This window comes from Heptranchias perlo, chromosome 13 (assembly GCF_035084215.1).
Source record: "Heptranchias perlo isolate sHepPer1 chromosome 13, sHepPer1.hap1, whole genome shotgun sequence".
Taxonomy (NCBI): Eukaryota; Metazoa; Chordata; class Chondrichthyes; order Hexanchiformes; family Hexanchidae; genus Heptranchias; species Heptranchias perlo.
In genome coordinates this window covers 10,366,937-10,383,461 of record NC_090337.1, presented here as the reverse complement: position 1 = coordinate 10,383,461, position 16,525 = coordinate 10,366,937, and the positions used below count along the sequence as shown (strand labels likewise).

Sequence of the window (16,525 nt, the reverse complement as noted above, 5' to 3'; positions counted from 1 at the left end):
AGCTGAATATTAAGAGTTGTACACGCTTGCTCCAGATTGCCACCTAAATAGGTTATTTTCTAAAGCAATTCATTTTTGAAATAATCCCCTTTACAGGGATCCTCAATGGAGCCAGGTACTCCAGTACAGACCCGTCAAGTGTCGCTCATAAGAAGAGACATTTTGCTCTGATGATGCGTTATTCAAAAATAAACATGACGCCATTGATTCAGATAGGTTTCCCTTACTCTTTGTGACCATGAATTTCACTCCGATGTTAACAGTCCCCGGAACTGGAGCGACACAGGGTAATGGGAAATCCCCTTGCTGTGCTCTGTAACATCACTTTTAATGGAACCTGACTATCGACTGTTTTTGTTTTGCTCCCAGTAGAGGAGACTGGGACAAGCAAATAGACTTGGAAATAGGCCAATGCCATTAACAGCATTGTTATAGAGAGGACTCGTGACTAGGAAATCCAGGTACTCGCAGTCACTCCAACATGCCTGTTTCCCTGAAGTGAAAGACTGCAGGCAGTGAAACATCCCAATGACTAGGATTGTTTCAACAACGCATTGGTGGGCCACCAGGCCCCCCAAGTCCAAGGGGGGGGGCAGGATTTGGGGGTGGGTCAAGGTTTGATTTCCTCGTGTTGAAAATTCATCAGAAAACTTAATAGCCTCCATAATTAACACCCCAACATCACAGGGCACAGAAAGTGGGGAGAAAATCATACGGTACAGAAGGAGGCCCTTTGGCCCATCGTGCCTGTGCCGGCTCTTTGAAAGAGCTATCCAATTAGTCCCACTCCCCTGCTCTTTCTCCATAGCCCTGCAATTTTTTTCCTTTTCAAGTATTTATCCAATTCCCTTTTGAAAGTTATTATTGAATCTGCTTCCACCGCCCTCTCAGGCAGCGCATTCCAGATCATAACAACTCGCTGCATTAAAAAAAAATACTCCTCATTTAGTTCTTTTGCCAATTTCCTTAAATCAGTGACCTCTGGCTACTGCCCCCCCCACCGGCCAGTGGAAACAATTTCTCCTTATTACCAAAACCCTTCATAATTTTGAACACCTCTATTAAATCTCCCGAAAACAGTCTCTGCTCGAAGGAGAACAATCCCAGTTTCTCCAGTCTCTCCACATAACTGAAGTCCCTCATCCCTGGCACCATTCCAGTAAATCTCCTCTGCACCCTCTCCAAGGCCTTGACATCCTTTCTATAGTGTGGTGCCCAGAATTGGCCAACAATACTCCAGCTGAGGCCTAAACCGGTGATTTGAGTGGGCTTCCGATTTGAACAGACTTTTGGAGGCAGGTAATCCAATTAGCTTTACGCTGTGTGTGCAGAAAAGAGCTGACTCCAGGTCAACTCATTTGCATAACTCTCTGGTGGTCTGGGCCATGTGCTGAGAACACCAGGAATGGAATGTTGGGCGTTGGCTGCCAGTGGAGCTTCTCCTGGTTGTCCGATCTGCACTGAGCGATTATCTGCCAAGGGGAGGAGGGTCAAGGGGACACAAGGCAAGGGGAGCATGAGTGTCGGGGTTGGGGGAAGGGAGGTCGGGTGGCAATGTGCCAGGAGCTCGATTTTTTTTTTTTAAGCGGTGGCATTTCCTTCTGTGCCCACGTGATGTGGGCCACGTAGCTCAAGCATTCCAGGCGTTTTACAGGGGCGATTCAGTGTCAATGAAAGTCAGGGGCCTAATGAGCCTCGCTGCCCACATCTAGTGCGAGTGCTCCCAGCCACTCACAGCCCACGCTGGGGTTCACTGAGTGCCTTGCACGTGGAGGTGTCCATGCCCAGTAACAGAGGGAGCAGATGCCAACCTCGTCTCAGTGCGCCATGCACCAGCGATTGCATTGTCAGCCCCTTACTGACCGATTTATTGAAGGATATATTGGCCTTTGAGGGGCTGCAGCGCAGATTCACCAGAATGATACCAGGGTTTAAAAGGGATTCAATTATGAGGACAGGTCGCATAGACGAGGCTTGAAATCCCTCGCATTTAGAAGATTAAGGGATGATCTGCTTGAGGTGTTTAAGGTGATTAAAGGATTTGATAGGGTCGATAGAGAGAAACTATTTCCTCTGGTGGGAGAGTCCAGAACAAGGGGGCATAACCTTAAAATTAGAGCCAGGCCGTTCAGGGGTGATGTCAGAAAGTACTTCTTCACACAAAGGGGAGTGGAAATCTGGAACTCTCTCCCCCAAAAAGCTGTTGAGGCTGGGGGACAATTGAAAATTTCAAAACTGAGATTGGTAGATTATTAGGTCAGGGTATTAAGGGTTACAGACCCAAGGCGGGTAAATGGAGTTAAGATACAGATCAGTCATGATCTAAATGAATGGCGGAGCAGACTCGAGAGGCTGAATGGCCTACTCCTGTTCCTATGATTTACATCTTAGAAATTTCCAGTCCACTTAAAAAATGAACAGTCCAGTCCAAAATGCCATGGGTGGCAACAGTAATTAGTTGCTCATCATTGTCCTAGCAGGTCGGCAGATAACCATCGTTCAGGCCTCGACCATGGTCACTCTGAATCAGGCTACCATAAAGTTTCACATGAACAATGGGAAAGTGTGTACGTGTGGAGTGACCCTCACTGGAAAGTGTGTACGTGTGGAGTGACCCTCACTGGAAAGTGTGTACGTGTGGAGTGACCCTCACTGGAAAGTGTGTACGTGTGGAGTGACCCTCACTGGAAAGTGTGTACGTGTGGAGTGACCGTCACTGGAAAGTGTGTACGTGTGGAGTGACCGTCACTGGAAAGTGTGTACGTGTGGAGTGACCCTCACTGGAAAGTGTGTACGTGTGGAGTGACCCTCACTGGAAAGTGTGTACGTGTGGAGTGACCCTCACTGGAAAGTGTGTACGTGTGGAGTGACGCTCACTGGAAAGTGTGTACGTGTGGAGTGACCCTCACTGGAAAGTGTGTACGTGTGGAGTGACGCTCACTGGAAAGTGTGTACGTGTGGAGTGACGCTCACTGGAAAGTGTGTACGTGCAGACATCACTGAAGTGTTGAAGTGTCCTTATCTGTGGTGTCCTCTCTGTGGTTGAAGAGGCAGCCTGATACTCACTGTCTGAGTATAAGTACTCGAGGGTTGCCTGTGTTACTGTACTGCAGCAAAAGTCAGCATCTTCAGGAGATGAGGGGCGAAAACTGGAAGGGGAAAGAATACATTTGCAGAATGGCAGTTCAGCCTGGAGAGGGTATCTGTTAATGTCTTTTCAGATTCCAATACCACTGGGAGGCCCAGGAAAAATACTCTTGAGTGTGACACTGATTCATGGTGTCACAGTATATTTGTATTGATTGGTGATATGGGCAGTGTGGTCTCACTGTGTTTCTTTGGAAACCCCCCCAGTTCCAAGTCACTCGGACAGGTGCAGATGATAGCTGTAAAATGAACTGGTAATTTGATGCCTTAAGGGGATGTTGAGATGTCAACTCTGAGGCCTATCAGAAAAAAATAGCATTTATGTGGTTATTCGTTAGACAGGCGAGAATTATTTTAAAAACTGCCGTATTGATATTACTCAAAGCGTCCGCAGAGTAATCTGATCTGGATTCTCCACTCGTCTGCTGCGAGCATGCTGTAAGCTTGGTGCAGACTAATACAAACACGTTCTCTGTTTTACATGAGAGATTGTGAGTGGCATTTAACCTTTGTCCTCCCTTAGAGCAAGCCCTGGATCGGTAATATATTCATATTTAATGGCTGCTTTGAAAAAAAAAAGCCTTCCCTCCAAATTGTTTCCCTCCTGGCTCTTGTTGGGTACAGTTCTACAGATGCCAGAAGCCCTTGGATACTTCGGTCAAGTGCTCGTTCTTCATGTGCGAGTCCAGGCAGCGAGTGTTTAAGGGCTATTCAGCTATGAGAGGAGGTATCACAGCCGAGGTCAATCCCATCGCTGCCTGAAGAAAGGAAGAACTTGCCTTTTGATAGCACCTCCCATGTCCTCAGAACATCCCAAAGCACTTGCCAACCAATTAGTGTAATCATTGTTGTTGTGTAGGCAAATGTGGCCGCCACGTTGGCACAGCAAGATACCACCAACAGCAATGAGATGATTGACCAGTTAACCTGTTCTTTTGGTTAAGGGGGGGGGGGTGGGGGGAACGTTCACCAGGGACTGGAAGAACTCCATGCAGTTCTTCAAATAGTGTCTTGGGATCTTTTTAGAGGGACACATTGGCCTTGGAGGGAGTGCAGCGTAGGTTAACTAGAATGATACGCGGACTTCAAGGGTTAAGTTACGAGGAGAGATTACACAAATTGGGGTTGTATTCTCTGGAGTTTCGAAGGTTAAGGGGTGATCTGATCGAAGTTTATAAGATATTAAGGGGAACAGATAGGGTGGATAGAGAGAAACTATTTCTGCTGTTTGGGGATTTTAGGAGTAGGGGGCACAGTCTAAAAATTAGAGCCAGACCTTTCAGGAGCGAGATTAGAAAACATTTCTACACACAAAGGGTGGTAGAAGTTTGGAACTCTCTTCCGCAAATGGCAATTGATACTAGCTCAATTGCTAAATTTAAATGTGAGATGGATAGCTTTTTGGCAATCAAAGGTATTAAGGGATATGGGCCAAAGGCGGGTATATGGAGTTAGATCACAGATCAGCCATGATCTTATCAAATGGCGGAGCAGGCACGACGGGCTGAATGGCCTACTCCTGTTCCTATGTTCCTATCTAGATTGGGGTTGAGTGCCTCATCTGAAAGATCCTCATTCCCAGATTCCAGGCCCCAAGCTTCAGGTTCCAGATCACCTCTCCTGGATTCCAGGTCCCAGGTTGAAATGCCAGGCTCCAGGCGTCAGGTTCCAGATCCCCAGGCCCGAATGGCAGCTCCAGGGGTTCCCAGCACCAGTCGCTGGTGGAACCGCCAGCTTTTTGCTTCAATGAGAAACGGATTTCACCGCCAGATAGAGCAGCTGATCCTGCGTCAATTCATATCTTTAGAAGGGAAGCGGAGGCAATGCTGGTTAGGAATAGGATTGAAAATTAGAAGGATAAGTGCAAATAGAAAAGAGTGAATGAAATTTGGGCCTTGATGGTTCTTGAACTAGCGGGACATGGAAATGCCATGTAAGGGAAGGCCAGGGATGTAAGGTTACATCTGTGTTGTATTTTACGTAAACTGATGCATTTTGTGACAAGTTGAAACTGAGGGGAAATAAAAGTGAGAGCAGCTTCTTCATTTTAGACTGGTACGTTGTGGGATGTACTGAATTATGCCGAGTTATTCTCACAATGTTATGAAAAGTTTACCCGGTGGCCCCCTCACTAGATCCATTGCCTGGTGCGGAATGGAGTCAGGCGAGCCAAGAAGGTCCCAGGTCCGATCCGTAGTCTGTGCGCAATCAGCTGATCTCAGACGTTGGTGGTTGAAGGTGGGGATGGGGGGGGGTTGTTGGTAGGCGATGGCTACAGACCTGCTACAGTTGGACTGAGTGGGGTGGGGGGGTTGGGTGGAAACTCAGCCGGAGCTCCCCTTCCCCATCATTATTACCCGTTGGAAAGCGTCCGTGTTTTAGACGTTGGGTGAGGAGCTGATCGGGTTTCGGTTGTGATGCCCACAGAGGTCAAATAGCTCTCCGACAGCCACTGTCTAGGCTCAGCTGGGCAAGACAAGCCAGTAGCTGTGGAGCCACAGCCCCAGCGTGAGTCAGTGAGGACAGAAGGTGGGGGAAAGAACTCTGGATGCGCAGGGTGAGTGGGGAAAACTGCAGCTCGGTAAACACTTCAAGAACTGCAGATGTTTTTGTTCTGAACTTGAATGACGTTGATGTTAATATTAAGGAAAACCAATTTCTGAATGTTTGGACTGTAAATGTAAGGAGACTGAATGTAGCCTCCAGTGATGTGGTGTTTATAGTAACCCTACCTCACAACAACGTGTAACTTGTAGAGAGTTTTTGTGTCTTTTGTCCCTACAATCCCAGATATTCACGTGTTATTTTCCCCCCCCATCTCTTTAGGTTCAGCTGAGCCAGGCACAGTTTTCTGACTGAGCACTTGGGGACATGATGTGTGTACCCATTTTTCTGCTCGATGCTGCTCCCGAGCAAGTGCCGAGGGAGCGGAGTCAGTTGACTCACTGTCTGATTTACCCTCCCTCCTCTCTCACTGGGGACAGGAGTGGGGGGGTGCGGGGGGGGTGCAGGGGACAGGTGGACAGCCATCTCTTACTGGGAAGGAGTGAGAGGAGGGGAGGGAACTCAGGTCTTATCTGGCACCTCCCCAAGGAAGCATCATTTGAAATTAGGAGCTCGGCGGCCCTGCGCCCTGAGGCTCGTGCGATGCCGTGTTGTTTGTAGGCCCAAGGCACAGCGGGGCAGGGCCCGCCTCGGTATGCGCGGAGGTGACGCTGGTGCCACTCCCACCAAAACCTTCTTGGCGTAACCAAGGTGCCTTTTCAACCACCTCCCCTCCGCTCCCACCCCCTCCTCCGCTCCCACCCTTCGATAAGAGACCGAGTGTTGCACTGGATTACAACAACATTCGCTCTTCTCCGAGGTGCAGGTTCTAACCCAGAACGGGCTGCAGGGATGGAAGCCTTCTCTTTCTGTCGGCTGGAAGGGTCCTACATGAAACGGGTTTCGCCGGTCCCCGCCCCGTCTGCGAAAGCACGGAATTCCACGACACAAGAATTCCCCCGCGATTTGGCACCAAGTTTGCAATCTCGCTCAAAGATGCGGGAAATGACGACGTCACACTTGGGGCTCTCGGCTTTGGGCCGTATTGTCCGGGCAGAGTCGAAGGAGCTTTACTCCGCCTCTAATCAATGCCGTACCTCACCTGGGAGCGCACAGTTGCTGATACCGGATTGGAAACGTAGTTCCTATTTCCCCCTGGGCCTTCCTGTCGCTTGTGTGCAAGAAAGAAAAACATACAATGAGGTAGCACTGACCTCCCCTCACTCAGTAGAGATCAGTGTGCTGTTGTAACCAGGAGGAAATCATTTGCAGCAATACCCATTTGTTTTTCTGATGTGTTGGCAGATGGCGGATGGTGGACAGCGAGGATGGTGGTTTAACGAGGTAAATACACTGGGAAGAAAATCCATTTCTACTTGTTATTTTTCTACCGCTATAGAGGGGTGATGCTATGCTGGCAGGGGGGTGGGGAGGGAACTGAAACAAAACCCCGGGCAGAGGTGGGAGGTTGTAGAAATTAAATGACATTTTCACGGCAGCCAGAACTTAGCGTCGTCGGAAGAATATCTTAACTACGATGTCAAGGGCAGAACAAACATCGGAGCTTTTTTATTAATTCTTACTTTTGATTAACTAAGTCATGCGTTTAGAGGATTTTTTTTTGAAAATTACCATAATTTTCATCACCCATTGTTTTATATAATCTTTAGCTGCATTGTAAATCGATTAGTTGCATAAAGGGACAGATTTCTGGGAATGTTTAGCTGCTGTTGAAGTGGATTGGATGTGAGTCATTAATATTCCAGAGTGCTGATATGAATAATAATTGGGAGAAAAATAAATTTGCATTAAGTTATTCCACGGGTATTACTGCTAATTGCAATGCTTTAGAATGTCCCGACATGATAATTTAGTTGTGTAGCTTACCCTGTAACCGACAAATTGCAGAATGAAACCACAGAATAATTAGAATGTTATCCCACCGACTGTACGTCACACTGCTCTACACTAACTTAAGTCACACGTTACCCTTCCCCCCCCCCCCCCTTTCTCTTAACTTCCCCTCCACGTAATTTTCTCTCCTCCTTTTCTTGAATGCGCTGACTCATACTGAGATACCAAGGCGGGTAGATGGAGTTAAGATACAGATCAGCCGTGAATGGTGGAACGGGCTCGAGGGGCTGAATGGCCTACTCCCGTTGCCACGATACAGCTCCCCCAGGTGCCACAAGGTCTCCGGCCCCTCATCCAAATGGTCACCCGTCAGCCTAGACGGTGACTTTGGCCAAGTGGGCATCGCGGGCAAGACCGGACTTGTCTTCACCTGACCTCTACACGCATGTACTTTCCAGCGAGGCTGATTTCCACCCCTGCCCTCCTTCCCCAATCCGATTTCATTGTTTAATCACCCCGCTTAGAAAGCCCAACTTGACTTTCTCTTTCACTTTTATTTTTCCTTTCCCTGTTTGGAAGCACCTGCCCTCTCCGCCTGTCCTTGATGAGCTGAGTAAGATTGTCAACTCACTGAGAGGGGAATCACTGGCAAAAAGCCTCTGTCCCATCACCCAAGTTGTACCACACCTGTGCCAAATGCAATCAGGCCACCTCTCCTCTTACCTCCCCGTAGCAACCAAAGACAAATCCGACTGCCCGAGACAGGCTCTCTACTTTTGCAATGCCGTGTGGTTCATAAAACAGGCCATTCGGCCCATCGAGCCCATTCCCTCCTAAAAAGACCAAGCATTTTCAAGGCACCCTCTTATTTACATTTCCTGAGGGAGGTGACTAAACACTGGTTAAACTTCCAAGAAGCCCAAATAAACCTTCATGTCCATCAGATAATCGTAGAATCACACAGGACAGAAGGAAGCCATTCGGCCCATCGTGCCTGTCCCGGCTCTTGGAAAGAGCTATCCAACTAGTCCCACTCCCACTGCATTTTCCTCATAGACCTGCAAATATTGGCATGTCCTGAATTGCATACCTATTACATAGAATTATATAGAATTTACAGCACCGAAACAGGCCATTCGGCCCAACAGGTCTAGGCTGGTGTTTATGCTCCACACGAGCCTCCTCCATCCCTACATCATCTAACCCTATCAGCATATCCTTCTATTCTTTCTCCCTCATGTATTTATCTAGCTTCCCCTTAAATGCCTCTATGCTATTCACCTCAACTACTCCTTGTGGGAGCGAGTTCCACATCTAACCACTCTCTGGGTGAAGAAGTCTCTCCTGAATTCCCTTTTGGATTTATTAGTGACTATTTTATATTTATGGCCCCTAGTTCTGATCTCCCAGATTATTAGTGCTCCATAAACTATCACCAGCTGTCTCGAGTGGACATGTATCCTGGCTCGGGAGTAGACGGTGAAACCGATACACTGTTAATGTTCTGGGAAGACCACAAGTTGGCCATGAAGAAATAACGATGGTTTTACCCACTCGGTAACTAAACTCTTGCTTTCCCTCCTTCTGCCTTTCAGCCAATGTTCTCCGTCTCACCAGGTCTAGCGACTAATCCCACCGCAGCCTTCAACCCCTACCTGGGACCCGTCTCCCCGAACTTGGTGCCGGCTGAGATCCTACCCAGCGCGCCGATGTTGGTGACGGGGAACCATGCCGTCCCGGTGCACACTGCGGCGGCCGCACAGAAGCTGATGCGAACCGACCGTCTGGAGGTGAGCCCGAATCCTCCTCTTTCATTTCCGTCCTCGACGCCGAGGGGCGTTACTGATTCACACCTTGTGCGACGGCCCTGTCACTGTGCAGTGGCCTTTTCCTTATTAGGACGCTGTAATTGACAGCGGAAATTGACATCGCCGTAACCCCAATTAACTGGCGCCACAAGATTCTATTTGGCCTCTTTTGATGGGCCAGTAAGGGTCGCTCCAGGGTCACAAGAATCAGCACAACTGGAGCCTCTTTTAGGGCACCATTGATCGAGGATAGAAACGCATGGTTCATTCAAGATAAAAGGAGCTCGATATAAGCAAAAAAAAAAAATGTCCCAATGAAAGGAAAGGGAACTTTCCCAACTAAATCGGAATATTGTTATCAGTGTCTATCAGACGCTCCACACCCTGCGGTGCCCACCGGTAGAGGAAGGCACCGAGCCTACTGGCGGGCACCACGCGCTCCCTCTCCAGGGCCACCCGGGCACGGGGAATACCGCGGAGGAGTGGCGGGCAGCCAGAGGGGACCCCGCACCCCCACCCCCTCCCTCCCACCATGGACCTGTAAACAGAAACGGTTTGGCTCTGGTTTTCTTGGCAGTTTGAATCACTTTGCTGACATTCGGTACAAAGTGTCAGCCGACCGGTGTGGCTGGACGGTGGCTCGGGGGTTGGATTCGCATCGCGCGGTCTCAGTGTCACACACGCAAATACGTTCAGACAAAATCTCCCAGGGAGCTATTTCAACGCAGCTTTGTAAAACAAAAATAGCAGATAGAGGAATTTTGCACCAACATATCAGTGCTTTCCTTACCATTGTCGCACAGTAAGACTCCAATCCCTCTGTTGCTTGTGAGTTCTCAGCCTGCATATCTTCGTTATATGTCCTGCAAGCTGATCCTTGCGCCTGACACTTATCAACTAATTAACAACTTTGAAGCTTTTAATATGTGGAGGTTTCATCTAATCTAATAACAGCGCTGAACATTTCTAAGTAGATTCAGCTTTCAAACATTATGATATGTCCTTGAGTGATTTGTGTGACTGAACCAGGGGGGGGAGATGAGGAGAAATTTTTTTACGCAGCGAGTTGTTATGATCTGGAATGCGCTGCCTGAAAGGGTGGTGGAAGCAGATTCAATAATAACTTTCAAAAAGGAATTGGAGAAATACTTGAAAAGAAAAAAAAAATTGCAGGGCTGTGTTGAAAGGGCAGGGGGAGTGGGGCTAATTGGATAGCTCTTTTGAAGAGCCAGCACAGGCTCGATGGGCCGAATGGCCTTCTCTGTGCTGTCAGGTTCTATGATTCTATCTCACTTCAGTACAAAATCGTCACGGTTACAGTGACAGCCGAATGCAGTTCCATACTGTTGAGCTGGGGTCGCCTCAGACCTGCTGACCTTCTTCCTCTTGCTGAAGACAGCTTTTTGGCAACCAAAGGTATTAAGGGATATGGGCCAAAGGCAGGTATATGGAGTCAGATCACAGATCAGCCATGATCTTATCAAATGGCGGAGCAGGCACGAGGGGCTGAATGGCCTACTCCTGTTCCTATGTTCCTATAAAGCTCGGCAGTCGGAACGTGTTACACTATGACTGCAACCATTTGCAAAGCATGGAGAAGGGGGCTGGTAACTGAAGGTTTTCAGTCAGTAGATTCAAATTATTTTGGAAGTGTGGGGACAATGCAGCTTTAAGAGTGAACACAGGCGCTGGCACTGTCTGGAGATCAAGCCGGGTGGCGTTATCTACTCTCTCTCTCTCTCTCTGTGTAAGAGGCTTTGTTAAATCATTAAAGAGTCACATAACAGAGAGAGAGAGAGCAGTAAAGCAGATAGGCCAGGGTTCTTCACAGTCATTGTAGTAAAACTCCATTAACCGCACTGAATCTCTCCCACTGCAGAAAAACGCACATCCTTTCTGAATGGTGAGATGAGATTAGGGGTAATCATTGTGATGGATTCTGATTGTCTGAGAATTACATAGAGAGAGGATTATGTAGGCACCGGGATATAACAGACAGGAAAAGGCAATTAGGCCCACAAAGCATTCTGATTCTTGATAGGTCTCAACCTGCCTTCTCACCATATCCATCACCCCTTCTCTCTTCAGACGCAAATCCAAATATAAAAGGAATTTGCTTGTGCGTAATGCTGTTCACATCCTCAGAATGTCCCAATGTATTTCACAGCCAATGAGGCATTTTTGAAATATAACTATAATATAAGCAAATGCGCCAACCAGTGTGTGCACATCAAGGCCCAACATACAGCAATGGGTTAAGTGACCAGATCTTTCAGTGATGTTGTTTGAGGGATAAATGTTGGCCAGGACACCAGGAGAGCCCCCTTACTCTTCTTCATGCACTGCCATGGGATCCTTAATGTCCACCTAAGCAGGCAGTCAGGGCCTCAGTTTAACATCTCGTCCAAAAGACAGCACCTTCAACAAGGCAGCACTCCCTCAGCCGGGGACTGAATCGTCAGCCTAGATTACGCGCTCAAGTCTCTGGAGTGGGGCTTCAAGAGGTGAGAATGCTACCCACTGAGCCAAGGCTGACACTTCTATAGAAGCTCTTTATATTCTTTACTTTAATGGTCTTCCCTGGTAACTTATTGCACGGATAGTTATAACATAAAGGAAGTGGCGCACATACCTCCGAAGGTGTTTGTAAGGTGGTTTAGTTCAATGTGTCTGGGTAGCAGCAAAGGTCATTGGCCGCTGCGTTCTTTTGGGTGCGCCATTTTGTTCTGACAGAGACCTGGACATTGGGCCTTCCTGTAAAGGCCAGCGATGTGATGCTAACATTGCAGGCCTAAAGAGAGAGTCCACAGACAGAATTGTAAACAACAACAAAAATAACAACAACTTGCATTTATATAGCGCCTTTAACATAGTAAAACGTCCCAAGAGGCTTCACAGGGGCGATTATCAAACAAACCTTGAAACCGAGCCACATAAAGGGATATTAGGACAGGTGACCAAAGGATCAAAGACGTAGGTTTTAAGGAGCGTCTTAAAGGAGGAGAGAGAGGTAGGGAGGCAGAGCGGTTTAGGGAGGGAATTTCATAGCTTAGGGCCCGGGCAGCTGAAGGCACAGGTTTCAATAGTGGAGCGAAGAAAATCAGGGATGCGCAAGAGGCCAGAATTGGAGGAGCGCAGTGATCTTGGAGAGTTGTAAGGCCGGAGGAGGTCACAGAGATTGTGAGGGAGGGAGGCCATGGAGGGATTTGAAAACAAGGGTGAGAATTTTAAAATCGAGGCGTTGCCAGACTGGAAGCCAATGTAGGTCAGCGAGCACAGGGGTAATGGGAGAACGGGACATGGTGCGATATCACAAATGTAACACCTGCACGGTCACTGAATCTGCCTCACAATGCAAACAGGTGAAATTCAGTACATGGGGATCCTAGCTTCAAGCTATGGTGTAAGGCATCATGATTTGTTTCATGACTCAGCTTTGTCCCATGCTAAACTAAACACAGCTGTGTTAAGCTCCATGGTAAACATGGACCTTTGTGTTAATTTAATCACCAAATTAAAGATGCAAAAAGCATCACTTCTTCCCCTGACTGCACTTAGCTACAAACAGGATAAATTAGGTGGTGACACACATATTGCAAATGTAAGTGACATCCGACTGCTCTAACTTTATTAACAATGGATTTTGTGTAGAGTCAACTCAAATGAATCATGCAACAACATCAACTCGCAGTCACGTAGCGCCTTCAATGCAGAGAAAGATCCCAATGTCCGTCACAAAAGTTGGAGGAAATGTACGGCAAACAGGAGTTAAGAGACAGTTCTCATGGGAGGAGGGATGTAGCAAGGCAAGGAGCATTTCGGAAGAGAATTCCAGGGTCACGATGGCTAGAGGTTCTGCCACTAAAGGGAACGGAGCCGAGAGGATTGGCAGTGGCCCAAATACAAAGGAGCTGAGGGTGCAAGTTTTTAAAAATTCATTCTTGGGGATGTGGGCGACGCTAGCAAAGTCCGCATTGATTGTCCATCCCTAGTTGCCCTTGAGAAGGTGATACCGAGCTGCCTTCTTGAACCGCTGCAGTCCGTGTGGTGAAGGTACTCCCACAGTGTTGTTATGAAGGGCGTTCCAGGACATTGTTTTGATGAGATCTGAAAGTCGCTGAACCTCCTCCCAGATTATAATCATATTCTGAATTCTAATCCTTTTGTTTCCCCACTCCCTCTCCTCCGTCCCATTCCTTGGTCACTGCTCTTCAGTTCTGCCCGGAAACATTACTGTTTAGATGTTGTTTTCCTGGACCGTTTTGGACTGTCTGAGTGATGACCAAGGGGATGTTCAGCTAATGAATCCATTGTTCAGCGAGGGTCTAATCTCAAGTATCAGCAGCAAACCTGAACTGGAATAAAAGGCACTGGGGTAGATCTTGACCTTGTGCGATGGTGTAAAACGGGTGATAGCGAATCGGCAGCCCGTTCTACATCTCTCCTGAACTTTATTTCCATTGACTTTACCCACTTTACACTATCGCACAAAGTCCAAATTGCGCCCCCAGTGCATCCATTTAGAGAGCTGCAAAAATATTAATTTAGGTCTCTAGTCCTCTACAGCATTTTAAAAATATTGTTGGGAATCCAATCGTTCCCTGCCTTTTCCACAATTCTTTGCTTCCTGGGTGTTCTGTTCCAGGGCAAGGGTTGAATGTTCATCTTAAAATGTGCACTGAGCTTCCTAAATGTGCCTGGGTCCCACAGCAGAGGTTGAAACACATCATTAGTTTTTTTTTCAGCTCCACGTCTGTTGGACCAAAGGCGTATTAGCACATAGGGCATCTATAATGGCCAGGAATGAGCTCCAATAAAAAATCCCTATCTGACCAAATAACTCACAAACAAGTCATACGCTGGGTATCATGAGTGTCGGCTCTCATTGTTGGCCATGACATGTTCTATTCTTACCACAGGTATAAAACATCTTAAAGGGGCGCCATCTTAATGAAAAAAAATAATAGGTTAACCCTTCGAAGCCCACGGACACGTTTCTGCTTCCAGCCACCTCAGGCGATGGTGGCACTGACAGATATACTCACTGGTAGGTAGCCCTACTTGGCTTGGTCCCACATCAGTGATTGGCCTGGCTGCATCTATGATGCATCCATGTCAGTCAACAGAATCTTGGCTTTTGATTGGCTAGAAGACAAGATCACAACTGGTTTTTTCTTTCAGCCAACGAATGGCTTTCCTAAAACTTGCACCCATCTCTAAAAGGATGACGAGAACAAGGAGACGGGAATAAGTGAAAGGCGGCTTCATGAATCGATGCAGTGAGTAACTGAGCCATACAGACCAGTTATGAACCCTGACCTGTGCTCGGTTCGCAACCCCAGCTAGAGTGGCAGTTGGGACATTAGAATTGGCCTCAGTGCTCCTTGGTTAAGGAGATGAAAGTTGGTCAAGTTGCCTACTCCTGGTCATCATCCACCGTCCCCTTGCTGGAAGTGCACGTGCGTAGATTTTCGGTGGGGATAGGGCTACACTTGGTTGCTCATAACCAGATAATCTGAGGTTTTCTTTTAGTGATGTTAATTGAGGGATAAACGTTGGCCAATGATTGCTGATGTTTGAGTAGATTTATTACTGTAATTTTAACGTTTACTTCAGAGTCGCAGTGGGTTAAACGGGAGGTTGTTCGAACTTACCAGTGGTCTACAAGTTATAACATCGAAAGAACCAGAGGGTGAGATGAGGAGAATTTTTTTTTAACGCAGCGAGTTGTGATGATCTGGAATGCACTGCCTGAAAGGGCGGTGGAAGCAGATTCAATAGTAACTTTCAAAAGGGAATTGGATAATTACTTGAAGGGGAAAATTTTGCAGGGCTATGGGGAAAGAGCTGGGGAGTGGGACTAATTGGATTGCACTTTCAAAGAGCCGGCACAGGCACGATGGGCCAAATGGCCTCCTGTGCTGTATCATTCTATGAAAATATTAACGTTTTCAAAGAGATGACTTTCGATATGAATCTGCTTCAGTCGAATAAATATACCCAACAATCAGTTCTTTCACACAACCGTGGCTGGTCCAAAGAAAAGGGAGTTTCACACAAAATGGGCGACTGTAGACACCTGTGAACGTTTACAGTGCCGTGCTTTAGAGTGCTGAAGGCTGATGCCACACTGTGGCTACGGCGGGAATTACCAGCAGGCTGTAAGGAGACAGCTGCTCGGTGATCCTTTAAACGATTACAACCACATCGAATGTACAGCACAGAAACAGGCCGTGCAGCCCAACCGATCTACGCCAGTATTTATGCTGCACTCGGACCTCCTCCCTCCTTACTTCATCCCACCTTATCGGCAGATCCTAAAACTTGCACCCATCTCTAAAAGGATGACGAGAACAAGGAGACGGGAATAAGTGAAAGGCGGCTTCATGAATCGATGCAGTGAGTAACTGAGCCATACAGACCAGTTATGAACCCTGACCTGTGCTCGGTTCGCAACCCCAGCTAGAGTGGCAGTAGGGGCATTAGAATTGGCCTCAGTGCTCCTTATCAGCAGATCCTTCTAATCCTTTCTCCCTCACGTACTTCTTTAGTGCCATCTTCTTAAATGCCATCTACGTTATTCGCCTCAGCTACTCCTTGTGGTAGCGAGTTCCACTTTCGAACCACTCTCTGGGTAAAGACTTTTCTCCTGAATTCCCTATTGGATTTATTAGTGACTATCTTATATTTATGACCCATAGTTTTAGACTAGCTTACCCTTAAAGGCATCAATGCTGTCTCCTGCCTGCAGTAACCCAAGGGTCAGGAGAAATGGCAGGTTATAGCTGATAAATGTTGACGCCATCGGTTTTATCTGATGGATTAGTGAAGAGTAAAGAAAACATGCTGAAAATATAGATAAATCAGTGGTGATTAGCCAGGTTTCCATATGATTCAATTATTTACCAGAAGCTACTGTCTTGTCATCAAAAATCTCTTGCAGCATTTGTCTCTCTTTTCTCTCATTAATAATGTGCTTCGATTTGCTCTACAACCTATCCGTCTGCCCATCTTTGCTTCACTCTCACACGACAATTTTACAGATTATTCCTTAGACATCAGTCACGTTTTGAAGCCTGACCAAAGAAGCCTTATAGTGCATGCTGCCTTTGAATCCTCTCTCTCTCTCTCTCTCTCTCTCTCTCGCTGTTCTTCTGGACACCCTCTCTTGT

General features: G+C 47.3%; 1 protein-coding gene across 29 annotated transcripts in view; it reads left to right on the top strand.

The window, feature by feature from the left end:
• Positions 1–16,525, top strand: part of mbnl1 (muscleblind-like splicing regulator 1) — a 580,601-nt gene that overhangs the window by 510,782 nt on the left and 53,294 nt on the right. For 20 of the 29 annotated variants that reach the window (XM_067994954.1, XM_067994931.1, XM_067994945.1 and 17 more), the window contains 2 exons: positions 6,997–7,035; positions 9,141–9,335. The exons of 3 other annotated variants lie outside the window; for them this stretch is intronic. In XM_067994954.1, the coding sequence (XP_067851055.1) occupies positions 6,997–7,035; positions 9,141–9,335 (234 nt within the window). The remainder of the gene's footprint in view (positions 1–6,996; positions 7,036–9,140; positions 9,336–16,525) is intronic. 6 more of the 29 variants (XM_067994940.1, XM_067994944.1, XM_067994948.1 and 3 more) reach the window with 1 other exon arrangement.